This window comes from Hyperoodon ampullatus, assembly GCF_949752795.1.
Source record: "Hyperoodon ampullatus genome assembly, chromosome: 10".
Classification (NCBI taxonomy): domain Eukaryota; kingdom Metazoa; phylum Chordata; class Mammalia; order Artiodactyla; family Ziphiidae; genus Hyperoodon; species Hyperoodon ampullatus.
The window spans coordinates 7,906,776-7,933,865 of NC_136923.1; the positions used below are offsets into that span (position 1 = coordinate 7,906,776).

The 27,090-nt window shown below is 49.1% G+C and overlaps 1 protein-coding gene across 1 annotated transcript; it reads right to left on the bottom strand.

The window, feature by feature from the left end:
- Window positions 1-3,650: 3,650 nt before the first annotated feature.
- CPNE9 (copine family member 9) lies at window positions 3,651-26,379 on the bottom strand. Its single transcript, XM_079712506.1, has 20 exons — window positions 26,297-26,379; window positions 25,743-25,783; window positions 25,578-25,624; window positions 25,381-25,484; window positions 24,844-24,880; window positions 24,283-24,359; window positions 20,560-20,623; window positions 20,340-20,443; window positions 20,038-20,142; window positions 15,775-15,816; window positions 14,934-15,009; window positions 14,774-14,827; window positions 14,288-14,349; window positions 13,497-13,543; window positions 12,354-12,535; window positions 11,986-12,113; window positions 7,207-7,309; window positions 6,444-6,501; window positions 5,995-6,068; window positions 3,651-4,014 (listed from the first exon to the last, which is right to left on the bottom strand). The coding sequence occupies exons 1-20, from the start codon at window positions 26,362-26,364 to the stop codon at window positions 3,829-3,831; spliced, it is 1,659 nt and encodes a 552-aa protein (XP_079568632.1). The 5' UTR covers window positions 26,365-26,379; the 3' UTR covers window positions 3,651-3,828.
- Between the last annotated feature and the right edge of the window lie 711 nt (window positions 26,380-27,090).

Here is a 27,090-nt window from a genome sequence, read left to right on the forward strand (position 1 = left end):
CAAAACACGGCTCGAATGTCACTCCTGTTATGCTTCTTTGTCTCTCCCATGGAGAGCTGTGTTTCCACAGCATTTCATCCTCACCTCCACCATGGCATTCACCACACTGGACGTTCTCTGTCTCCTCCCATTAGACTGGGAGCTGTGCAGTGCAGACACCAGAGCCTACCCACCTCTGTATCCCCAGTACCTGGCATGTAGTGTTGTTTTGGCCAATGAATAAATAATCTGTTGAATGAATAGCTAAATGAGGGGATCACCAGTTCTGGAGCTGAGACGGATGAAGGCTAGTGTCAGCCCATGCCGAAGCTTGAACAGGTAGCCAATGATTTGGTCCTGGACTCCAGCAGAAATCACTGGGTTACAGAAAGAATGTTAATTTCTGAGGCCTTTACGGTAAGCCTGTGCCCTGGCCCTGGGAGTGGCACCAGGCCCTAAGGGTACAAACAGGAACATGACAATCCAGGCACACTCAGCTCCATGCTAGTCCTCAGAGCCCTCCCTTCCTCCTCTCCAGTGTTCCTGGGTGAGTGGAGACAGCAGATGGCACCAGCCCCCAGGAAGTCCAGTTTGGTCAGAGAGACTGCCCCAATTTCTCCAGGCCTAGCTGAGTGCAACAATTTAACTGTGGTCTTGGCACCATTCCAAGCAAAGCCACCCTGAGCTCCCTGATTAATAACGGTCCTTGTTGGCTCCTCTCCTGCGACTTAACCAAGCTAGTGAGCTGCTCCAGTCTCTCTGTCAAAGCCCCAGATTGTCATATCAGTAAAACTACTCCTTAAACTCGCCCCTACTTCCTACCTGCACCTGTCTTTAAACAAACCAATCAGAAGCACAAACAAACTCTCCTCTTTCTATGATGAGTCCCTGGTGAACGCTGCAGCTCTGCTGCCCCGGCTCCCTAATCAGCACAGAAACCCCCAGCAAACGTCCCGCTGGGACTCAGAAACAGAAGCACTGAGGAGAGACAAGGCAACTTAGACCCGAAAGCCCGTGGGGAGGGCCCCAGCCCAGGGGTATGGCGGCGGCATCTGCCCCAGGCGCTCCGAGGGCTGGAGGAAGTAGGGGCGGAGGCCAGAGGGATTAGGCCGGGCCCGGGCGGTGCCCGCAGCCCTCTCCCGGATGCGGCTACGTTTCCCCTTTGTCGAAGTGTAAAAAGTTAAACAAGGCTCTTCGCCTGCCATTGGCCCAGGCAGCCCCAGGCAACCCCGAAGGATACACTGTTGCCCGGGATGCAGGCTGTGAGCGAGTGCACTGTCAGTTCTCCGGGCTGGAGTGGCCCGAGGGTACTCGGGCTGGGCAGCTCAGTGCTCGCCCCACGAAAGTAGCCTACCCCTTCCCGGCTGGCCACTCCCGCCCTGGTCCCTGGCCCGCACTCACCGGCCACCTCGAGTCCGGGCTCATTGCCGAGGGCGCCCGCCGGGGCTCCGACCCCACTAGGGGAGGCCGGCGGGGAAAGACGGGCCGGGGATGGGGAGCCCCAATTCCGGAGACTGCAGACCTCGCCACCCCGACCCTCTGCCGCCCCACGCTCTGGCCCGGCTCCCTGGGATTCCCGCGCTGACCCCTGCCGCTCCCAGTCCCGCCGGCGCCCCGGTCTCTCGACTGCGGCGGCCGCCGCCCCTTAAGAAAGCCCCTAGGTTGCCCGGTCTCGGGACCCAGCACCGCCGGAACAATGGAGGCTCCCGGAGGCAGCGCGGGGACGGCAGCGGCGGAGACGGTGGCGGCAAAGGCAGTGGCAGCGGCGGCGGCGGCAGCAGCGGCGGCGACGGCGTCTGCGCAGGGTAAACGCGACGCCGCAACGCTGCCGAGCTGCACTTTCGCCACAGATCCCCGCCCGCCCGTTGAGGCTCGAGAAGCCATTCTCTGGGATTCGGAAGGGCCCCTGGACACCCTACATGGCTTTTCTAGCACCTCCATCTTAGAGTTGAGTTTCTGGAGGCTGAAGTTGCGGTATTCGGGGTCGGGAGTGGTGGGGCCGTTTGTAGCGAATCTGCGGCCACGTACTGTGAGCGCGGACTGGGCGTGAGGAGCCCGCCCTTCTCCCTTCCCCCTCTGCCTCTCTCCCCCCCTCCTCCCTCCCTCCCTCCTGCTGGCGCCGCGGCTGCGGTAGGGACCTGGCCTTGGTCTCGGAGGAAGGCGGCGAGGCGGGGCGGGAGCCATGGGGCGGGACTGGGGGCAGGGCCAAGAGCAAGAGGGACGCGGACTGGAGCCTAATGGGGACCCGGAGTTATAGGTAGGGGCGGGGCGGGGCTGGAAGAGAATAAACCAGTCTGCGGGGCAGGGTTTGCGGAGAGTGGGCGGGGCTATCAGTAAAGCAGAACCCCAGTAAGGAGAACAGGGGCTGAACGGGGGGTGAAGCGTGGGACTAAACAGAAAAGTGGGCCTCAGAAAAGAAAGGGCGGGGCTTTGGGTGGGCCTGGAACTTGGAGACGGGAGAAAGGATATAGCTGGGAAAAACGATGCGAGGCTGAAGGTAAAGGGTGGGGCTTGGAAAAGGTAAAGGGGCAGGGCTGGAGAAAAAGGTGTGAATCTGAAAGTAGCGGCCTGATTGGGGGTGGTGCAGAAGGCTGGTGGGGCGTGAAAGGGGTTGTGTAAGGTAAAATGAGATTCAGATGCTGGAACCCTGTAGGTAGGCGGGGAAATGCTTCATGGCTACGGGTTGCCGGTTGGAAGATAGTGTCAAAACAGAGCTGCTTTTAATGTGACTGGGCCGCTTAGTGGCCATGTGAACTTGGGCAAGTCGTTAAATTCTTCCTACCTCATATCGTTAAATTCTTCCTCACCTACCTTTACTAATTTGTAAAGCTGAGCTCGACAACTCTGTTGTCAGTTCTTGGGGGCTTCGGAGAACTTGGGGGCCAGGAAGAGTCCACTTGTTAAACAATACTTGTTGCTGAGCCTGTCCAGTTTTGCCATCAACGGGGAGTGTGAAAGATTCTGCCAGGGTTCTGGGGCAAAGCCCAAAGCATCTGGAAACTTCTATTTTATCTTAATACAAACCTTGCAGTTGACCCACTATAAAGTATGTGTTTTCATATACAGTGTCTTCCCCCAAACATCCTAATAAAATTAACACCCCAGGAAGAGGTTTGCTGATTAAGATCTTGGGATCTGGAGTCAGTTGGGATCTCTACAATAAGTGACTTAACCTCTCTGAGCCTCAGTTTCTTCATTTGTAAAATGGAGATAAAATAGTGCTTACCTCACAGGATTGTTGTGAGGATTAAATAAGATGATACCTGTAAGTCACCTAGCATAGTGTCTGATGTGTAGTGAATACTCAAAGAAAATATCAACTCTTTTTATTATCCTCACTCAAAAACCTTGGACTAAATGGATTAGAGCAGAGTTATACAGAATCATCTTAAAGCTGACCCCTTTTGAGGTCAAGAACCCCTTGTAGAATCTGGTAAAAGCTATGGGCCTCCCCCCTCAGAAGAAATGTATACACATAAAGATTCACTTGTTTCTTAACGTATCTGAAGAATGTCTGAAGTGTTAGATGATTGTGTGTTAGGGTGGGGATGAACCCTAGCTGAAACGGTCCTTCCCCCTCCTTCTCTTGGTGTGGCCCCAGATCCTGGGTCCCTCCCTCCCCAAGACCCATGAGACAGAACTGGAGTAAAGATCCGCTTTATTATCGGCATGAAGGCAGGGAGTGCCAGGCCCTCCTATGGCTGAGGGGGACAGAGGGCTCGACCAGCCAGTACTGATCCTCCAAGCTGGCCTTCCAGTGAGGTCCAGGGTTCCAGGTGCCTCTGGCTTTCAGCACAAGCAGTGGGTAGGCAGGTGAGCAGGCTGCTAGGCTTTGGATAGGTGGGCTATTCAGGGATGCTGTGGAGCTGGCGTCGGTCTGGGGTCGGCAGGAGGTGGAGGGCGAGGCTGGATGTCCCTGGTGCGCATATAGGACAGTAGCTGCTCTGGGATCTCGGCCAGCACGTCCTTGGCTAGTCGGGCCATGCTCAGCACCTGGTTCCCTGACCGGTCGACATAGTCTCGGAATGGGACGAACTGGGACAGGCACAGACAATCAGATGTGGGTGGTGGACAGAAGAGAGGGGAGTGGGGAAGGCAGCAGTAGGGAGGCTTCCTCTCTGACCCCCTAACGTCTCTTTCCAAATATCACCCTCTCTCTCTCCCCCATCTTGAGGAGCTTTCTACATTTGCTTTCTCTCCACCCACTTTTTTTTTCACCTTCTGTTCACCCTCAACCCACTCTAAGTTGGCTTCATGTCGTCTACTGGAACGGCTCTCGCTAACGGTGTCAACAGCACCATTTTCCCAAATTAGTCCAGAGGGCAATGATTGTCAGCCTCATCTTGCTGACTCCTCTTTAGCTTTCTATTACATTTGACCATAATCTTCCTGAACACTTGCCACTCTGGACACATTACATTCTTCTAGATTCTCCTACCTTTCCGGATGCCTTTCCCCCCACCCCCACCCCCAGTCCTCTGGGTCTACCTAATCTCTAAATCTGGTGCCTTCTCTCTCTCAGTTCTCTTCCTGGGTGATTTCATACGCTTCTGTGACTTTACAAACTGTTCCCTGGATTAAGAGATACAAACTACTATGTATAAAATAGATAAGCAACAAGGATATATTGTATAACACAGGGAGTTATAGCTTTTATCTTTAATAACTTTTAATGGAGTATAAACTAAAAATACTGAATCACTATGCTGTATACCTGAAACATATTGTAAATCAACTATACTTCAATTAAAGAAAAAAACCTGTTCCCTGATGTCTCCCCAATTTATACATCCATCCCTGACCTCTTTTTTAAGGCCCAGAGCCACTTATTTAGTTGTGCATATCACATCTCCTTTCATTTGTCTTAGATACCTCAAGCCCAATGTGTTTACAACGGAATTCTAGGCTTGTCTGCCAAATCTGCTCCTCCTCCAGCTTTCTCTTTCCCAGTAAATGGGACTGTCACTCACCCAGTGGCTCAGTATAGAAAACTGAGAATCATCCTTGAAGCCCCCATCACTCCCTGTCACCATTTAATCAAATCTTCAACTCTTGGAAATTTTTCTTAGATAATCTTTTGAAACTGCTTCTTCTCTCCATCCCTACTGCTTCCATTCCCATCCAAATCCCCTGTACTACTTCAAAGGCTTCCTCATTAACGGGTCTACCTGCCTCCTCTCTTGCCCTGCCATAGTCCACCGTCCTGCAGCATCTCTGCATGTCTTAAAATGCAAGTCTGACCACCCCACTTCTCTACGTAAAATCCTTCAAGAGCTTTCCAGTTCTTTTAGAGGCAAGGCCTTGGCTTCCTCTTCCTCTCACTCCCTGTGATCCTGCCACCCTGGCCTCTTGCCTTCTCCATGACTGGGCAAGTTCTTTTTTTTTTGGTACACGGGCCTCTCACTGTTGTGGCCTCTCCCGTTGCGGAGCACAGGCTCCGCACGCGCAGGCTCAGCGGCCATGGCTCACGGGCCCAGCCACTCCGCAGCATGTGGGATCTTCCCAGACCGGGGCACGAACCCGTGTCCCCTGCATCGGCAGGTGGACTCTCAACCACTGCGCCACCAGGGAAGCCCTGGGCAAGTTCTTTTGAGCCTAAGGGCATTCTCACGTGCTGCTTATACCCTCCTTTAGATTTCAGCTCAAATGTCATTTCCTCCTAGTAGCCTTCCCTGACTACCCTACCTAATCAGGTCCCTGTTATAGGCTCTCATTGTGGCATTCGCTGTCCCCCTGGAGCACTTATCACAATCTAATGAGATGTGTGATTATTATTGGTTGCCTCCACTAGAGGGCAGGAGCCTGGGGATCTCCTACACTATGAATCCACAATGGCTGCAGCAACCTGCCTGTTTCTCAAAAAGAATTTGTTGCATGAATGTAGGAAGGCTGAAAGAGTGAAGGGAAGACAGGTAGGTGATTAAGAAGGCAGTAAAGGAGAATAGCTGCTAACTTAGCCTCTCCTTCCCACCGTGCCTTTTGACTCCATGACTTCCTCTCCCTGGTCAGGTCTACCTGAACGATGTCCCGCTCTGCATAGCGTCCCCTAGAGGACACGCGCACGTCATCACCATCCAACTCTTCCATTGCTGCGGAAAAGACACCCCTCAGCTGATTGGCCTTTCCCACACCAACCCATGCTGCCCCCTCCCTCTTAGCTCCCCTTTGGAGTCATCATGAGAATGCCTAACGGTTGTATCAAAGTCCTACAAATATTAGGCATTGTAATGGAGTTATTCTTATGCCCTCCCACGCATTCCTTCATCCCAGGAACCCCAGGAGGGAAGTATTTGTATCAACAGCCTCGGTTATGATGAGGAAACAGGTTCAGAGAAGGTCTGTGACTTGGCCAAAGTCCAGCACAGGCATCCATCCTATCTTTTCTATGAGGCAGGCCTGGGTGCCCAGATCCTCCCCTATTTTCCCCAGTTATTGGTCCCACTCATGGACACCCCCGATCTTACCCTCAAACATGGCTGGTCCCACACCGACAATAATGATAGACATGGGCAGTGAGGAGGCCTGTGAGGGAAAGAGGGTAAATGGTTGGGGTGAGCAGGCATCACAAGGGAAGTGACTGTTAGGAGACAATTCTGTGTGTGTGATGTTTCTGCACATCTTACAAGCAGAGGCACTGATTCCCTTTGTGTCAGATTATCTTTTCAAGGATGTCTCCATATGTAACGGCCTTGAAAGATACAGTGTCCTCCTACAGAGCAAAGGGCAGGTTTGTTTACTGTCCGGTATAGTATCTCGCACTGGAACAAAGGGAAGGCATGCTTACTGCCCATTATAAAAGACTTGGGTTCTCTACACTCAGGGTTTCTGTTCTATAATGCAACCCACTGTGGGTACAGGTGTCATCTGGCCCTCTGCACATTATCTTGTGGGAAGTGGGCCTTAGTGAATCAGAGCCAATGCTGATAGTTGAGCTACTGCTATTGCTGGGAATAGCAAAGTCCTTTGCTTTTTTTGGCCATGCTGCATGGCATGTGGGATCTTAGTTCCCCAACCAGGGATCGAACCCGTACCCCCTGCAGTGGAAGTGCAGAGTCTTAACCACTGGACCACCAGGGAAGTCCCAAAGTCCTTTGCTTTTGTGTCTGCTGCCAGCATCCATGAAACTGGCAGGCTGACTTGTTAACTTGCATGTAGGGTAAAATCTCAACCCCGTCACGGTTATTAACAGTGACCCCCTCCCTGCCAAGCCCTCCTCCTCAGACTCACACTGACAATGGCCTCCTTGGTCTGTGTCATGTCAGAGATGACCCCATCAGTGATGATGAGCAGAACATAGTACTGAGAACCATCAGAGATCTTGGCTGCAGCCCTGGGTGAGAGGCCAAGATCAGAATTCAGCTGAAAGCCCAGAGTTCAAAGGACTGTCCTGTCCCTAAAACTTCCATAGCCAGCACGTAAGCAGTGGACAAGGACTGGGGCTTCTGAAGCGCATGCTCCTTCCCCAGACCTGGCTGCCTGCCCCACCTACCATCCCTGCACTTACATTTTTAGAGCACTCACTGTAGCAGGTACTGTGTTAGGCACTGGAGGTGCACAGTGAGAAAAAACAAATCCATCCCAGTCCTCTTGAGAGGGGATGCTGATCTAAGAATCGCAGAAATAGCTATAGAATTGCACTTGTGAGGAGAGTTGGGATAGAAAGAGACACTGCTATGACGGTGTCCTGTAGGGGATCTTGACATGGCCCAGGTCAGTGAAAGCTTCTTTAAGGAAACAATGTTTGAGGATAAAGGAGAGGAGGAAGGAGAAGAGGCTAAGTGAAGGGGGAGGATCATTCCAGGTAGAAGCAACAGTATGGACAAAGGCCCCATAATGGGACTGGAGGAATCCTACCCTTTCTGGAGCCCAGAAAGTGAAGGAAGCAGAGTGGACCATGTGACTGAAATGAGGTGGGGCCCAAACCACACAGGGCTTTGTTGGCCGTTAAGATTTTGGTATTTATACAAGAACAAGACCAAAGACTGAAGGCCTCCTTTCTTCCCTCTCTCACCCATTTCTCTCTCTCCCTTCTCCCCTCTGCTGACCACATCCCACTGCCTAGGCTTCTGGGTCCTCAGCCAGCCTAACAGCTGCTCCCAGAGCTCCTTTTCCTTCTCTCACTATCAGTCTTTGAATCCAAGATTTTTTTATCGGAAAAGGACTTCAGAAGTCATTAACTCTAGTCCCCTTATTTTACGCATAAGAAAAATGAGACCTCAGGGAGGACCTGGTCTCTTGACTTCCAGTGTCGGGCCCTGTGTGGATGGGAAAGGATGGAGTTGCACTCTCCAGTAAGGTAGCCCCTATTGAAATTTATATTAATTAAGTTAAATAAAATTCAACATTCACTTCCTTGTTCACCCTAGCAACTTTTCAAGTGCTCACTATCTGTATGTGCCTGGTAGCTACCATAGAGGACATCACAGATACTGAACATTTCCATCATTGCAGAGTTCTGTTGGACAGTGCTGGTATTTAAGCTTGATGTAAAAAAGGAGGAAAGCGTGGTGAGAGTGGAGAATTCAAATAGCTACAGTTCATTTTGCCCAGGGCCCAGGGTGGGAGTGGGCCATGATCCGTTCCTGAATTCTGGCTGCAGCCTCCTCATAGGCTTGGGCTGGTACTGTTTCCTGTCACTCACTCGTTTTGCAAATAATCATTGCACACCTGCTATGTGTCAGGCACCAAGTTTGGTGCTGAGCATGCAGCAGAGAATTGGACGTTGTCCTGGGGGGAGATGGATGCTTTCACCACTGAGATGCAGTGAAGTTAGGGCTTTGAGGACATGACATCTAACCTAAGACCTGAAAAATGAGTAGGAGTTAGCCAGGTGGAGGTGGAGGTGGAGGTGGGGTGGAGGAAGGAGGGTAAAGGGAAAGTGTTCCAGAGAGAAGGAATAGCATGTGCAAACCAAGAGAGTGTGTTCTAGGGGGTGTACTTAGGCCCACAGAAGAGAGATGAGGCTGGAGCAGCAGGCAATGGCCCCCTCATGAAGGGATCTGTGAGCCAGGGCATTGGGGGGCATGGAAGGGCTTGGGGGCACGGGAGGTACATCTTTGGCTCCCTGCCGATGCCTGGCATTCCCAAGGCCATTTAGACCTGGAGCTGGGTGACTGGCTGGGGAAGGCCAGTCTGTGCCCCACTTGGCTGTGGGCTGGGAAACGACAGAGTCGTCTGCGATCATCAAAATCACAGCCGCACTCTTGACATACGTGATCTAGTTTAATCCTCACCACCATTCTATGAGGTAGGCACGTTTTTTATTCCAATTTTTAAAATGAGAAAAGTGAAGTTCAGAGACATTAAGTAGCATCCCCAAGGGGTGGTGCAGCTGGGGTCCAAGCCCACGCTTGACCAACTGAACCGAAAGCCTGAGCTCTTGATTCCTCCAGGCTTCGTTCCAACCTGCTCTTTGGATACTCCTCCGTACACACTGCACATTCTGGTCAGAGTACACGGTTCACTGTTTACCAAGCTGGCCCTTCATGTCTCTGTGCTTTTCACATGTGGTTCCTGCTGCCAGGCCTGCTCTGTGCGTCTTCCTCTGATAGTCCAGTTTGCCCTCTGCACCCAGCCAAGCAGTCAGTCCCCTCCACGACTAGGCTGCCTTGGGTCTCTCAGACTCTCCTTCTCCCTCTGCCTTCTAGGATGCCACCCACGAAGACGGGCTGTCTGCCCTTCCAAATGGGTTCGCACACCCCTGAGGGTACCAGCATGTGTACCAGGGGGAACCCAAGGTCACAGGATACCGGAAGCACTCATTATACTATATGATTTGGTGGATAAAGCTAAATGACTCTAAGTACACGTAAAACACCTTCCCCCCCCCCCAAATTACAGCAAACATGGACACAATATCAGAAGAATAAATTTGCATGAATTTTTAAGATAAAATATGGGGATTTCAAAGACATTTTTAGCTTGGCTGCTTTCAGCTGTGCCCCCAGTTTCCCCTAGGGGAAGCGGTTGTTTGCCTTTGCCAACAGGCAACTTGCTGGAAAAGTCTGGGAAGCTCCGGCCTACAGAAGGTAATGATTTGTTTATATTTCTGTCTCCTGCACCAAGGCAGGAGATCTCAAGGGCTGAGCCTAGATCTGGTTCATCTGTGAGTCTCTAGTGCCCCAGCAGAGAACGGAGCACACACAGATGCCCTTAGAATAGTAATAATGATAATAATAGTACCAGTAATAGCTAACACCTATAGCACTTACAATGTGGCAGGCACTGTTCTCGGTGCTTGACAAATATTAATTTAGTCCTCACAACAGCTCTATGATACTATTATCCCCATGTACAGCTGAGGAATCAGGCACAGAGAGGTTAACAGTCTTGCCCAAAGTGACACAGCTAGTAAGCGGTAGAGTGGGTGTAACTTAGCTAGTCTAGCCCCACAGCCCACATTCATGCTACATTCTCCTTCATGGAATGTTCACTGAATGAAGGAATGAGTGAACTTGCCCAAGATAATATTTAAGAAGTCTGTTTAATAACAACAAAAAAATGTGCTCAGGTTCCATTATTAAGTGAAAAAATCAGTAGTGAAATGTTACATGTAATTTGACTGCCATTATGGTTGCATAAGGAAAAGACTGTCAATAACTATATATACATCTACATTCCCATGGGCCGTATTCTGGGTGATTTCTTATTTAATTTCTCCATCCTTGAAATTTTCTACAGCAATGTTATGTTACTTTTGTAATTAAAAAAACTATTATCTCACTATGAATTAGAAAATAACTAATCTTTATTAGAGAAAACGCAAGTCTCTGGACATATAAATCTCCCTGAAATCCTTCCACTTTTATTCCTTTTGTTTCATCTTTTTACTTTCAAGTTTTCTGAGGTACTTTGTTTTCATTGGGTCTCTTCTATTTAGCATACTACGGTTTACTTATTATTTTTTATTCAGTCAGAGAAACTTTAGGTTCACTAACATATGTTTGGTTTTAGTTGTCATTTTATCTGCATTTAAGAAAATCATTTGTTACGTGAGCTGGATTTTCTTTGCATTGTATGTTTTTGTTCTGAAAATTTGGAGTTATTCTTTTGTTTTTAGAAGTTACTCTTCTATAGTTTAATCTGCAACTTGAGCTCATTTTAATCTACCATGAGCACTTACTATGGGCCACACACTGTGCTAATCATTCTTTTTTTTTTTTTAAAGAGTTTGTGTAATTTCTTTTTTAAAAAATTTATTTATTTTATTTATATTTATTTTTGGCTGTGTTGGGTCTTCATTGCTGTGCGTGGGCTTTCTCTAGTTGAGGCGAGCAGGGACTACTCTTCGTTGCAGTACATGGGCTTCTTGTTGCAGTGGCTTCTCTTGTTGTGGAGCAAGGGCTCTAGGTGTGCGGGCTTCAGTAGTTGTGGCATGTGGGCTCAGTAGTTGTGGCTCATGGGCTCTAGAGCTCAGGCTCAGTAGTTGTGGCGCACAGGCTTAGTTGCTCTGCGGCATGTGGGATCTTCCCGGACCAGGGCTTGAACCCATGTCCCCTGCATTGGCAGGTGGATTCTTAACCACTGGGCCCCAGGGAAGTCCTAATCATTCTTATATTGTTATCTAATTTTAAATTCCCAATAACCCTATAAAGAAGGTACTATGGTTATCCATTATTACACCTATTTACAGGGATGAAATGGAGGCTTAGAGAAGCTAAGTTGCTTCAGGTCACATGGTTAGTGAGTGGTAGACCTGGGATCGCTCCCAGGTCTGATGCCCAAACTTGTGCCTTATCCACTGTTCTGTAGGCTCTTCTCTCTTCCCCAAACTTGAGGCCTGGGTCGTTGTTCCCAGGGAGTGGGGTTGGGGTACTTTGTTGACACCCTTTCTACCTCAGAATAAGGCATTATGTAACCTCTTTATAACAGAGCCTGGCCAACACTGAAACTTTCACCTTCTCCCCAGAGCCCAAATTCACCCAAGAGTGGTCCTAACTATCCTTGGGAAGTCAGTTCACTGTCTGGGTCCCCTCAATTTCCCCCAGCCCCACCCAGTTTCCTTACCTGGCCACCTGGTTGATGACAGGGGCGAAGTAGGTGGGCCCGTAGAGCTGCACTGTGCGCAGGCTCTGGAAGTAGCTCTCCAACACACCCTCAATGCCCACACAGTTGGGGTCCTCATCATTGTTGTTCTGTCAGGGAAGATGCCCTGCTGGGCTGATCCTAGCTCACTCTTTCCTTCTTCCATTGCTGTCTCTCAGAGTCCCCTCCAAACTCCAACCCTGCCCCCTCCCTGCTCTGCCACCTTCTCCTAGCTCCTCCTGCTACTTGGCAGGTCCTTGACCCTTAGAAGAGACATAAGCAGAAGAATCTTGTCAACTTGGGTGGGCCAGATGCCAGGGCATGGAGTCTAGGTTCTGGCCATACCATACCAGGGGGAACTGGTGGGAGATCCGTCCCTCGGGAGGCAGCTTGGCCCCAAAGCCGTAAGCTGGGAACAGCTTGTCACTGTCATAGTCCTGGATGATTTCTCCCACTGCCTTGAGGGCCATGGCATAGGCGCTGAGCTGATAAGGACTCATGTAGTGCAGGGAGGTGGGCTGCAGGGGATTCCCTGTAGGGAAACAGGAGCCCCACCTCATGGTCATCTTGATGATCTATCAGTTCACCTGCCTATCATTGTATGCATCCATCCACCTATCCATTCAGCCACTCTTTACCCATGTACTCCCTCATTATTTTACCCAGTCATCCAAATGTTCATTTGTCCATCTATCCATCCACCAACCCCTATATCTATCCATCAGTTCATCCACCTACTCATACATCCATTCACCCATCCACTGGCCGTAAATCCATCTTTCAGTCTACCTATTCATCTCCATCCATCCGCTTCTCCATTCTCTTATCCAGCTATCCACCCACCTAACCATCCATCCATCTATCCATCCATTCACTTGTTCACCTGCTATTTCTCTTTCTTTCTCATCCATCCATATAGCCATATTCTTTCATCCATCTATCCACCCCTATCCACCCCTATCCATCCCTATCCATCCCATTCATTCACCTGCCTGTCTGTCCTCATATGGATCCATTCACCTGTCCACGCATCCATTTCCCCAATTTAAACATCTGAGCATTTGTCCACCCATGTACCGGTTCATGCATCCACCTGTCTAACCCACTGTACTCACTCATTACTCATGTGCCCCCTCTGTTTATAAATCTATCTACCCACCCAGTCATCCAGCCATTTACCTACTCATCTCTCATTACACTCCTATTCCCTCCCATCCATTCATTTACTCATCTGCTTCTCAAGCTATGTAGACCTATCTATCCTTTCAACTTTCTTTGATCCATTTACCCACTTATTTTTCTGTACCCTCTCCCACCATTACACCCAGTAATCTCCTCACGACACTCCTGCCCCAGTATGAGCCTGACTGGGCCTTGCCTCAAGCCTGGGCTTCCTGGGTAGCTTAACTCTTATTCCCAGGTTGGAATCCAGGCCAATCCCTAGTGACTTCTTTAGAATTCCTCCGCACCCCATTCCCCCATCCATGCCTCACCATTGGAAGCTGTGAAGTCAATGGCTACTGTGAAGTTCAGCTGCGTCCTATTGGGGAAATAGATGGATTGAGAAGTGAGGGACTAATAACTTACTATACCGGGATTTCTCAAACACTAGTATGCATATGAGCCACCTGGGAATCGTGTTAAAATGCAAATTCTGAACTGAATGGTCTGGGTGGAGCCTGAGATTCTGCATTTCTAACAAACTCCCAAGTGAGGCAGATGCTGCTGGCCCACTGAACACACTTCGGGTGGCAGAATTAAATGCCTGCTGCACGACATAATATGACGATGCAATTTAATTTAACCCTTACTATCGTCCTGAAGTAGTACTTAACAGCTCCACTTTACACTGGAGAAAAGTGAGGTTTAGAGAAGACAAGTACCTTTCCGAGGTCTGCCTGCGTCCACTAAACCAAGCAGGATGTCCCCTCCAGCCTGCTTATCATTTCCCTCTCCCTTGGTTTCTCCCTCGGCTTCTCCCTCTTGCCTGGACATATCTTCTGCCTGGGCCCCAGTAAGGTTATTGGGGACACCTTTGAAAACCACTGGTCTGTCATCTTCCCAGGGCGGGCTGGAAGCTAGGGTTGAAAGGCAGCCCCATGGAGAGAACTAAGATGGGCGGCACTCTGCACTTTATAAAGCACTTTGTAGTCTGCCAAGTGTTTTAAAGTTTATCCTCACGATCTCTTTGGACCCTGACCATTAATGAATAGTAAAACTGAGGTTCAGAACTGGGAGTAACTCACTGCTGGGCTTTCAGCCAAAAGCTTGGCCTGTGACTCACCCTCCCTTGATGTAATCGACAAAAGTGAATTCAGAGTCCACAGAAAAGGAAAGCAGCGTCACCTGTGGGACAGAAGAGGCAGCCCTGCTACTTTGGAAAGTGTAGTTAGGGTAGAAAAAGGGAAAGAGGCACTTGATTTCACCCCCTACCCCATCCTGTCCAATTTCTGAAAGGGCAAAAAGGGGAAGCTGTCAGAAACATTTGGGTTTCCAAAAATATATTAAATTGGGAAATATAACTTAGGTTTTCCCCAAAAATCTGCAAAAGAGTAAATTTCAAAACAATTTCCTTAGGTGAGAGAAAAAAAAATTAAAAACAAAACACAACAAAAACTTAAGTGGTGCCACCTTGTATCCAACATTACTATATCCAAGTAATCTGTGCCAACAGCTTTCCCATACCCTCAACATTTATCATGTCATGCTATGTCAGTGGGGATAGAGACAGAAGGATCCAGGGAGGGACAGGGCTCTAGGGAGTACTCACAGTTCCCGAGTTGACATATTTCTTCTTCTTACATTTCTTCCGAGGGTTAAGTACCTAAGTGAAGAAGATAACAGTGATGGTGGGAAACAGGACGGGAACCACAGACCGAGCACACTAGGATGGAGGGCCTGGGCAACCTGGGCAGGGCTGGAGCTCTCACCTCATACACTGTGAACTGGTTCTGGGCCTTGCTCAGCTCTCTGTAGCTGGTGGTAAACTCACCGATGAAGTCGTGACTGCAATGAGACCAGAGGTGGGTAAGCAACAACTGCTGGTGGCTTGGAGCCATCTCTGAAACCAGTCTTTTTTTTTTTTAATTTAAATAAACCATTAGAGTGCTGGGAGGTAATCTCATTAGTTTTATTTTTTTTAATTTATTATTATCTTTAAATTTATTTATTTTTGGCTGCATTGGGTCTTTGTTGCTGCACTTGGGCTTTCTCTAGCTGCAGCGAGCGGGGCTACTCTTTGTTGTGGTGTGCAGGCTTCTCATTGTGGTGGCTTCTCTTCTTTTGGAGTTCAAGCTCTAGGCGTGTGGGCTTCAGTAGTTGTGGTGGGCGGGCTCAGTAGTTGTGGCTCGTGGGCTGTAGAGTGCAGGCTCAGTAGTTGTGGTACACAGGCTTAGTTGCTCCATGGCATGTGGGATCTTCCCGGATCAGGGCTCGAACCCGTGTCCCCTGCATTGGCAGGTGGATTCTTAACCACTGCGCCACCAGGGAAGCCCGAAACCAGTCTTTTATTTCCACTATCTGTGCCTCTACTTGGGTTGCAGGGCACTGAGGCTTGGGCTAGAAGAGGGACCAAGCTAAGAGGAAGAGAAGGGAAGAGACAGTATACCAGAGAGACAACTGAGGGCATCAATTGTACCCAAGGTCTTGGCATCTGTCATCAACCTTTCTGGCTCCCAAGGCTACTTTGGGGTTCCTAGTGAATGTACTACATATTTCAGGGAACTGTTTGCTAATTATAGGAGAGGGCAGTACTACGCAGGGCAGTGCTACCTTCCAGCCCGGTTCCAGTCGTACACATCAATCTTCACCGTTCTGAAATGCAGGAGATAAATGTAGGCTGGGTGTGTATGATAAATCTGAGACACCCCCACCCACTTAACTACACATAAATCATCTTCCAATCCACCCATCTGTCCTTCTATCAAACTTCCTCCTATCCGTCCTATCCATTCATCAGTCCATGCACATACCCAACTATCTACTGCCACTACCACTATTACTACTACTACTACTGCTATTTATACTGCTGTTACTATACTTTATTATTGACTTTTTTTTTTTTTTGGCTGCACCGCATAGCTTGCGGGATCTTATTTCCCCAACCAGGGATTGAACCCAGGCCCTCCGCAGTGAAAGGGTGGAGTCCTAACCACTAGACTGCCAGGGAATTCCCTACAACTTATGGAGTCTTACTATATTCCAGGTATTGTTCTCAGCACTTTCACAGACTAATTTAATTTAACAATCATTCTATAAAGTAAGAACTATTGAGACAGCCTCATCCACCAGAGGGCAGACAGCAGAAACAAGAAGGACTACAATCCTGCAGCCTGCGGAAGGAAAACCACAATCACAGAAAGACAGACAAAATGAAAAGGCAGAGGACTATGTCCCAGATGAAGGAACAAGATAACCCCCCAGAAAAACAACTAAATGGAGATAGGCAACCTTCCAGAAAAGGACTGCAGAATAATGATAGTGAAGATGATCCAGGGCCTCAGAAAATAATGGAGGCAAAGATCAAGATTATGCACGAAATGTTTAACAAAGACCTAGAAGAATTAAAGAACAAACAAACAGAAATGAACAATAAAATAACTGAAATGAAAAAATAGACTAGAAGGAATCAATAGCAGAATAACTGAAACAGAAGAACGGATAAGTGACCTGGAAGCCAGAATGCTGTGGAACAGAATAAAGAAAAAAGAATGAAAAGAAATGAAGACAGCCTAAGAGACCTCTGGGACAACATTAAACACAACAACATTCGCATGATAGGGGTCCCAGAAGGAGAAGAGAGAGACAGAAAGGACCCGAGAAAATATCTGAAGAGATTATAGTCGAAAACTTCCCTAACATGGGAAAGGAAATAGCCACCCAAGTCTAGGAAGCACAGAGAGTCCCAGGCAGGATAAACCCAAGGAGAAACACGCTGAGACACATAGTAATCAAATTGACAAAAATTAAAGAAGAAGAAAAATTACTGAAAGCAACAAGGGAAAAATGACAAATAACATACAAGGGAACTCCCATAAGGTTAACAGCTGATTTCTCAGCAGAAATTCTACAAGCCAGAAGGGAGTGGCATGATATATTTAAAGTGATGAAAGGGAAGAACGTACAACCAAGATTACTCTACCCGGCAAGGATCTCATTCAGATTTGACGGAGAAATCAAAAGCTTTACAGACAAGCAAAAGCTAAGAGAATTCAGCACCACCAATCCAGCTCTACAACAAACGCTAAAGGAACTTCTCTAAGGGGGAAACACAAGAGAAGAAAAGGACCTACAAAAACAAACCCAAAACAATTAAGAAAATGGAAATAAGAACATATATATTGATAATTACCTTAAACGTGAATGGATTAAACGCTCCAACCAAAAGACACAGGCTCTCTGAATGGATACAAAAACAAGATCCATATATATGCTGTCAACAGAAGACGCACTTCAGACCTAGGGACACATACAGACTAAAAGCGAGGGGATGGAAAAAGATGTTCCATGCAAATGGAAATCAAAAGAAAGCCGGAGTAGCAATATTCATATCAGATAAAATAGACTTTAAAATAAAGAATGTTACAAGAGACAAGGAAGGACACTACATAATGATCAAGGGATCAATCTAAGAAGAATATATAACAATTCTAAATATATATGCACCCAACACAGGAACACCTCCATACATAAGGCAAATGCTAACAGCTATAAAAGAGGAAATCGACAGTAACACAATCATAGTACGGGACTTTAACACCTCACTTACACCAATGGACAGATCATCCAAACAGAAAATTAATAAGGAAACACAAGCTTTAAATGACACAATAGACCAGACAGATTTAATTGATATTTATAGGACATTCCATCTGAAAACAGCAGATTACACTTTCTTCTCAAGTGCACACAGAACATCCTCCAGGATAGACCACATCTTGGGTCACAAATCAAGCCTCAGTAAATTTAAGAAAATTGAAATCACATCAAGCATCTTTTCCGACCACAGTGCTATGAGATCAGAAATCAATTACAGGGAAAAAAACAAAAAACACAAACACATGGAGGCTAAACAATATGCTACTAAATAACCAAGAGATCACTGAAGAAATCAAAGAGGAAATCAAAAAATACCTAGAGACAAATGACAATGAAAACACGACGACCCAAAACCTATGGGATGCAGCAAAGCAGTTCTCGGAGGCAAGTTTATAGCCATACAATCCTACCTCAAGAAACAAGAAAAATCTCAAATAAACCATCTGACCTTACACCGAAAGGAACTAGAGGAAGAAGAACAAACAAAACCCAAAGTTAGTAGAAGGAAAGAAATCATAAAGATCAGAGCAGAAATAAATGAAATAGAAACAATAGCAAAGATCAATAAAACTAAAAGCTGGTTCTTTGAGAAGATAAACAAAATTGATAAACCTTTAGCCAGACTCATCAAGAAAAAGAGGGAGAGGACTCAAATCAGTAAAATTAGAAATGAAAAAGGAAAAGTTACAATGGACCCCGCAGAAATACAAAGCATCCTAGGAGACTACTACAAGCAACTATATGCCAATAAAATGGAAAACCCGGAAGAAATGGACAAATTCTTAGAAAGGTATAACCTTCCAAGACTGAACTAGTAAGAAATAGAAAATATGAACAGACCAATCACAAGTAAGGAAATTAAAACTGTGACTAAAAATCTTCCAACAAACAAAAGTCCAGGACCAGCTGGCTTCACAGGTGAATTCTATCAAACATTTAGAGAAGAGCTAACACCCATCCTTCTCAAACTCTTCCAAAAAATTGCAGAGGAAGGAACACTCCCAAACTCATTCTATGAGGCCACCATCACCCTGATACCAAAACCAGACAAAGATACTACAAAAAAATTACAGACTGATATCACTCACGAATACAGATGCAAAAATCCTCAACGAAATACTAGCAAACAGAGTCCAACAACACATTAAAAGGATCATACACCATGATCAAGTGGGATTTATCCCAGGGATGCAAGGATTCTTCAGTATCTGCAAATCAATCAATGTGATACACCATATTAACAAATTGAAGAAGAAAAACCATATGATCATCTCAACAGATGCAGAAAAGCTTTTGACAAAATTCAACACCCATTTATGATAAAAACTCTCCAGAAAGTGGGCATAGAGGGAACCTACCTCAACATAATAAAGGCCATATATGACAAAACCATAGCAAACATCATTTTCAATGGTGAAAAACTGAAAGCATTTCCTCTATCAAGAAGGATTCATCTATCCAACCAAACACCCAGCCATCTGACATTTGTCCATCTGATCATCCATTCTTCTACACAACCATCCACTTATATGCCCATCCATCCTTCTAGCCACTCACCTATCTTCATACTGCCCATTTGTTAGATCATATGGTCAGCCCATCCATCTACTTTACACTCATCCACCAACTAATTCATCCAATAATCCATCCATTCCCTCTACCATCCATTCATCTGTCTATCCATCAATCTACCTGTCATTCCACCTGTTTATGCTCCTGCTTTTTCAGTCATCCCTCTGCCTCTCCAACCAACTCACCAATCTCTCATATACCCATCCATCCTCTCACACATTTAGTCATCCACCCATCATCTGTCCATCCACTAATCCACCCATCAGTCCACTCATCTATTCATCTGCTATCCGTTCATCCATCTCCCCCTCTACCCACCCACCAGTCCTCTTATACACCCATCCACATACCCATCTATGCATTCACCAGTTTATCTATTCATCTGACCACCCCTCCATGTATCTGCTCACTCATTTGTTCATTTGCCCTTTCATCCATCCATCCATCCATCCATCCATCCATCCACCTATTCATCCATGTGGCTATCCGTCTGCTTCCCTATGCACCCATCTCCACGTCCAAAACGCTGTCTCACTGAGTAGGATCCTCCAACACTGTTATGACCCTTCTACCTTCATTCTTGGGCCCAGGAACCCCACTCTCACGCCCTTGTCCCCTTACTCCTTAGCTTATGCTGAAGCAGACCTGTCATAGTCTCCATTGCACAATACCCGCACAGGGATGCTGAAGGGCTGCCACACAGGATTCAGCGTGTTTTTCACAACCTCCGTCTTGTGGCAGATGGTGAACCTGGAGAGGACAGGAGGATTGGAACCTGCCTTTGGGGTAGGACTGAGCCCAGAGACAGGGCCTGATACTCTTGGAGATTCAAGCACATATCAGGCACTGCCTTGAGTGGATTCTGGGCTCAGGTCCTAGTGGAGTCTAAGATGTCCCAGCCTAAGAGCCCTAATGGGCCCATGGTCACAGTGGGGGCAGTGACTCACGTGCCATCCTCATTGCTCCTATAGAACACAAGGAAGGGGTCTGATTTCCCAAAGAAGTCCTTCTTGTCCAGCTTGTTTGCACACAGCTGCATGGTGGCAATATCCTATGGATGAAATTGGGCTATTGACACTCAAATTGCTCACAAACTCAGAGAGCCCACTACAGGGAGTTTGGGGAGAGAAGAGAGCCTCCTGGGTCTAGTATGTGGCCCTTACTGACCCGACAATTGCTAAGCTCCTCTGCGATCAGCAGTATGGTCCCACACTTCTTGCCTGGTACACCCCTGGAAGCAGAAAAAGCCTCTTTGTGAGGGGAGGGGGGAGAGTAGGAAACAAGAATTGGGGCGGCCAATCTGGGATTGGGTAGGTCAGGGGATCCAATCTGTCATTGAATGACAGTCCCGAGTATGTCCACCTCTGTCCTAGGTGGCTTCTGGTGGGGAAAGACTTGACTTTGACTGGGGAAGGTTTCTAGTCTGGAAGGAAGGGGTTAACCTAGCCTATGTGGACATATCATAATGGTAGCATAGGAAAGACATAGGATTTAGAGTTCTGGGCAAGTTATTTTCCCTTTCTTTGGGCCCTGGTTTTCTCTTTATGTAATGGGAATCTTGCCCACCTCTCAGGGTTGTGAAGAGATCAGAATGAATGCATGGAAGGAAAAACAGTTGGTAAGCTTGGTAGATATGAAGGTGGTTCTCTTGCTCAAAGCAGACTCTTCATCTACGATACATCAGACACTGTTCTAGGAATGAATTGGCCAGTTGGCACTTTCCAGCTCTGCTAGACCCTGCCTTCAGGGAGCTTCCAGGGGAAGGTGGGATGTCAAAGCCAATAGGCAAGTAGAGCGTGATGTAGCAATCCTAACGAGGGAGAGGAATTTCTATCCAGATCTGGGGCAAAAGGGCTGGTTTGCTAGGTCAAGGATGCTGTGCTTTCTGAAGACTGTGAAGAGTGAGATCAAAAAGTCCAGGGCAGCCTTATCTTCTTCTGACCCAAGAAGGGACACTTCCATGTGCCTGAAGGGTGCATACCAGGACACCCGTCCCCAAATTGCCTTGGGCCTCCAAGCAGTCAGGGACCCTGTTGATATGGGCCTGCAAACCCTAACCCCCATGGGATCCAAAAGTGTGGTAGAGAGGAAGCTAGGTTAGGAGTATTCTCAGTTCAAGTTTTGACTCCAGCTTGCTATGTGGTTTTCCCCATCTTTAGAATGAGAATTTGAACCATTTCTTTGGCCCCTTTGATCTCTGACTCTCTGTGCTTTAAAAAAAAAGAGTGTAATGAGTACAGGGACTCTTCCCCTGCACGTTCAGAACGGAGTTGCTGATCCTACTGCCTTCTCACTGTTCTTTGCTTCCTTAATGTTCTCCCTCATCTCATCACCCAGTGTGAATTCCAGTTACTCTGGACTATAATAACCACTCCCTTGCATCCTACTTCTTTTCCCTTGCCCTCTCTCACTTCTAGATACTTATCTGGCAGAACCACAGCCCTAGTTAAATCCAATTCTCTGCCTAACCCGTATCACACCTGTGCAACTGAATATGGCCGGAGGAAAACACACATTCATGCTAATTGCTTTCATTTTAAATGTGTGACCACAAACGTCAAGAGTGTCCTTAATCATACCGTACACCCCGAATCCCTTCACTTTTCCAGTTCTGCGAGATGGCAGTTTCACTCTTCCTCCTCCCTCCTCAACCCGAAAGCCTCCTCCTCCATCCTCATTCTCAGCCAATGACCTTGTTGCCTACCTCACTGACAAAACTGAAGCAACCAGAAGAGAATGTCCACAGACCCACCACGCACCCACCCTGCCTCCAGTATCTTCTCCAACACGAGGCCTTCCTACCGTTGCTATAAATGACCATCCATGTGCCTATTTACCCCTCCACTGTGTGCTACTTTCCACACCCTCCCTCTTGCCTGCACAGTGACGTCACTCTAGCAACTCTCCCCCCCCCTTTTTTCTCTTTTGGCCACGCCACACTTTATGTGGGATCTTACTTCCCCAACCAGGGATTGAACCCACACCCCCTACATTGGAAGCGTGGAGTCTTAACCACTGGACCGCCAGGGAAGTCCCTCCCCCCCTCTTTTTATTATGTCAAATTTTCAGTTTCTACTGGATCATTCCCATTAGCATACAAATGTGGTATAATTTTTCTCATGTTAAAATATTACAGACCTATTCTTGCTCTCAAGTCCCTCTCCAGCCACCCCTCCTTTTCTCTAATTCCCATTCCTCTCTTCCATTCTCTTCTAAACCTCCCCAACCAGGCTGTCACTCCCATCTCTCCTTCAAAACTCTGCTTGTCAGCATCACCGGCGACCTCCATCTGGCTAAATCCAATGGCCAGTTCCTGATCCTCACCTTGACCTGCAGCAGCATTTGACATGGTTGGCCACTCTCTTGTCCATGATACACATCCTTCACTTTGCTGCCAGGACAGCACCACCTGCTCTCAGTTACCCTCCCATTTCACTAATGATCTTTCTCAGCCTCCCTTTCTAGCTCCAATTCGTGGAGTCCTTGATCTTCCCGCTCTCCTCGCTCCCTTAGTGATCTCATCTAATCTCATGTCCTTAAAGAACACCTAAGATTCACGTTTCTTATTGCCTATTTGACACGTCCACTCAGACGTCTAATAAAAATTATGAAATTCAACAGGTCAGACTGAACTCCTGGTTGACTTCCTCCCACAGCTTACTCCTCCCTCACTTTTTAAAAAAAATATCATCGTTTATGGCAACTCTATCTTTCCATTTGTTCAGGCCAAAGGCCTTGGTATCATCCTCGACTCTTATCCTCTCGCATCCATATGCAGTCTGTCAGGAATCTGTTGGCTCCACCTTCAAGATACATCCAGAATCTGACCAATTCTCCCCTCCTTCACTGCTAGCACCATGGATTACTTCTAGCTTTGTCCACCCAAGGTTTAGTCTCAACCTGGCAGCATCCTTTGAAAGCAAGTCAGATCCTATCAATCCTCTGCTCAGAACCCTCCAGTGACTTCCAACTCAGAGTAAAAACTGAAGTCCTTACAGTGGCTACAGGCTCTAACTGTCAATGCTCCAAACTCACCTTCTCCTTTCTTCCCCCTGCTCACGCAGTTCCACCCACACTGGCCTCCTTGCTGCTCTTTGAACATATCAGACTTCTGCACTGGCAGTTTCCTCTGCCTGGAACATTCCTCCTCCAGATATCTGCACAGCGCACTCCCTTACTTCCTTCAGGTCATTGCTCTGAAGTTACCTCTCTAGGAGGCCTACTCAAACATTCTGTTGAACACTGCAACACCTACCCACCCAGCATTTCCAGTCCCCCTAATTCTGCTCTACTTTGTCTTTATTCCTCAATACTTAATGTCTTCTAATAGATTATGTAATTTACTTATTTATTATGTCAGTTTTGTACTGTTTTTCTCCCCCTTCTGTTATATAAGCTCCCTGAGGGCAGGAACCTTTGTTTTGTTCACCATTGCAACCCAAGCCCCTTGAACAGTGGCTGACATAGAGTGAGTATATAGGCCCAGTAGTGTTTGTGGAATGGATAAATCCCTGGTGCCTAGCACAGGGTATAGAATACAAAATGAGCTAATAAATATTTAGTGAGTGAATGTAATGTAAATTCCAGAGAACTTGATTTAGTGAGGAAAGCTTCCTGGAGGAGAAGGGCTTGGAACTGGACCTTACAGGTTGAATCAGACTTAAAAAAAGAATGAAAAGGGTGAGGAAAGAGAGAGACAGAAGATCCGTCAGGCCTGAGACTGACTTGAGCAAAGCCCTGGAGGTTGGATTTTCCCAGGAGGGTGATGGAAGCCATTGAAGGCCCCTGACCAGGGGAATCCCAGCCTCCATCAGTACAGAGTCAGCTGTGTCTTTAGGAGGAGCATTTGGAGGCCCACCCTTGCCCCGCTCCCCTTCAGGTTCAGCTCACGTGAGGGGTCGCTCTACTCGGCTGCCCTGGCCTCCGATCACCTCTCCCAGGGCCAGGAACGCTTGTCCCAGGAAATCCTGCGCCGGGATACAGAGTCAGCGGGGCGAGGACCGGCTGGCGGCGCAGAGTCCCAGCCCAGCCCTGGTGACGCTGCTGCACTGACCACGGCGACTGGAGGCAGCGGAACCACGCGGCCGGGGCTTTAAAGGAGGCACGGGGTCCCCAGGAAAGCTGCCCTTCTTGGTCCTGCCATCACTTTAAGCCAAGATACCATCCCACCCCTCGCCTTTCACACACCACATGTCGCCCCCGCCCAGCCCCGTTCAGCCTCACCTTCTGTGGGTCCCAGCAGCAGTCAAGAAGGAAGAGTAGCAGTGAGTAAGTAAGAGGCACAGGCGGGAAACCGAGGCAAGAGCAGGAGAGGAGGGCAGGGAGGGCAGGTTCGGGGCCGAAGAAGGTCGAGTCGGGTTTGAGGGGGAGGAGGGTTCTAAGGAGGGTCGTTTAACACACACTGAGCGCCGCCTGTGTGCCCAGCCAGCCCGTGAGTGAACGGTCGCTCACCGGTTTGGAGACGTTGGTTCTGGAGTCGACGTTGTACCTGGGAAGAGAGTGGGACCAACATGGGGCGGGGCTGGTGGGAGAGCCTGGAAAAGGAGTCGGATTTCGAGTCCAGGCTAAAATTGTGCGTGGAGGGAGGGGCGGCCTTGGACCCGAATTCAACCTGGACCTCCTTTGGGCAGGAGTCGACGTCATTGTGAGTCAGACCCGGGGCGAGGCCAAGTCCGGGGTCTGCTGGGGGCAGGGTCACGTCAGAGGTAGGGCTTGGGAAGGGGCGGAGCCAAATTAGGGAGAACGGTTGTGGGCAGGACTAGGCCTGGGGAGCGCACTGGGTTGGATCCGACCTAAGGGCAGGGCGAACCTAAACTTGTGGGCGGAGCTAAGGCTGAGCCGAGCCCTTCAGAGTGCCACAGAACTGGGCTTGGGGGTGGAGCCAGGCCAGGGGTGGGGGTGGGGCCCCGCGGAGGGGCGGAGCCAGCCGGAATTTCGGGCGGATCCAGGTCGGGGGGCGGTCCAAGCCAGATCCGGGGCGGGGCTCACACATCGAAGCGCAGGTTTTGCTTTTCCTCGAAGAAGTAGTCGAGGACGAACTTGCGCACGAAGTCTGGGTTCAGCGTGTTGTCGATCACCTCGGTCCGTCCGAACTGAATGGAGAGCGGAGAGTCAACGCGAGGCCTGTAAGGGGGCAGGTGATTCCCAGGGGCGGCTCCGGACTGGCCGAGGGTTCTAGGACTTACCTCCCGCCACTCTTGGCTGGCCCGGCTCTGCGTGTAAAGCACCACCACTGCAGGCGGGAGCGGGGGCGGGGAGGGAAGGACTTCAGGTCGGCCCGCACCCCCTCCCCGCCCCTCAGTCTTTCCCGGACCCCAAGTTCCCTCCCTCCTGGCCCTGGTGCCGCCTACTGGGGTCGGACTTGGAGAAGGTGTCGAGGTCCAGCAGGTTCCTAGAGAAAGGGACAGACAGACGGACAGGGGGTGGATCATTATGGAGCCCATCGCCTCGAACCTGCCCAGAGACGGGCACCTAGGGAGGCATGGGGCTCACATCACACTCCCCTCCCCCGTTACTACCTCCGGCTGGGGGTGTGGGGCCCGCGTTGTCAGCACCCTGGACAACACCGGAAATCTCCGCCCAAGAACCGTTTCTCTGCGGACTGGACTGCCTCCAAGGGCCCAGGAAAGAGGGCTAGCCCTCAGAACTTTGCCCTCCTGGGGCGCAGATCCTACTGGACCCCCGAGACCAGTCCCTTGAAGCCGCAGGCTGAGCCCTCTTTTGTGGTTGGAGCTGTTCCAGGAACCCCCCTTCCCGAGTCCGCTAGCAACTCCCCTGAGCCTGCAGCCGCGATTTTCCTTCCCGAATGCTGCTTCCCCAGCGGTCTAGCCCCTCTCCGCGTTGAGCCCCGGAGCTGGGTGGTGCTGGGGCAATGCCTAAGCCCTCCCCAGCGTGGCCCGCTCACCGGCAGGACACGGTAATTTCAATCTTGGTGGCCGGGACGCTGCCCTCAGAGGCTCCGCTGAGCGACATGGCTGGTCGGCTGGCCGGAGCTGCGGCAGGCTGCGAGACGGGGGCCGCCGGAGCTGCTAGGGGCGGCGGCGGGGTCGGCCCATGTGCCGCCGCGGCGCTGGCGGCGGAGGCTGCACTCCCTCCAGCCCTGCGCGCACTCTTGCTGCTCGCGCCTTCACTGTGGCCGGCGGCGCAGCGGCTCCAGATGGCAGCACAGCCCCGCCCGGCCCTGCGGGTGGCCCCCATCCCATTGGAGCAGCCTCGAGCAGGCCAAGAACCTTACACAGATTCGAACTCCAACCCACAAGGTGGGAGAGTCCTCCCAGCGCGTTTCCCCGGGGCCAAACCCAGTGCGCCCCCCACCCCCGCGAGCTGTCCCCGAAGCTGAAGGGTTCCAGATACCTGGTGGGCGTTGGGGTCGATTCCTCTTCTTGAGCCGCTCCCTCAGTCTGCTTCTCCTCCTTCCCACTCCCGTCCTCCCTCCCTCAGTCTCTGAAGAGTTACACATTTGCGTGACCTTGGGCAAGTTACTTAATCTGTGGCTCAGTCGGTTCATTAGTAGAATGGCCATTAATAGCACCTATTCGGGGTGTTGTAAAATTTCATCGAGAATAATCCACAGAAAGGATTTAGCACAAGGGATTGTACACAGTAAATACTCAAGAAATGTCCACCGGCATTATTTCCTTCTTCTTGGCATTCACACTGATGACCTCTTTTGTGTTTAGAGTCAGAGGTCAGTAAATG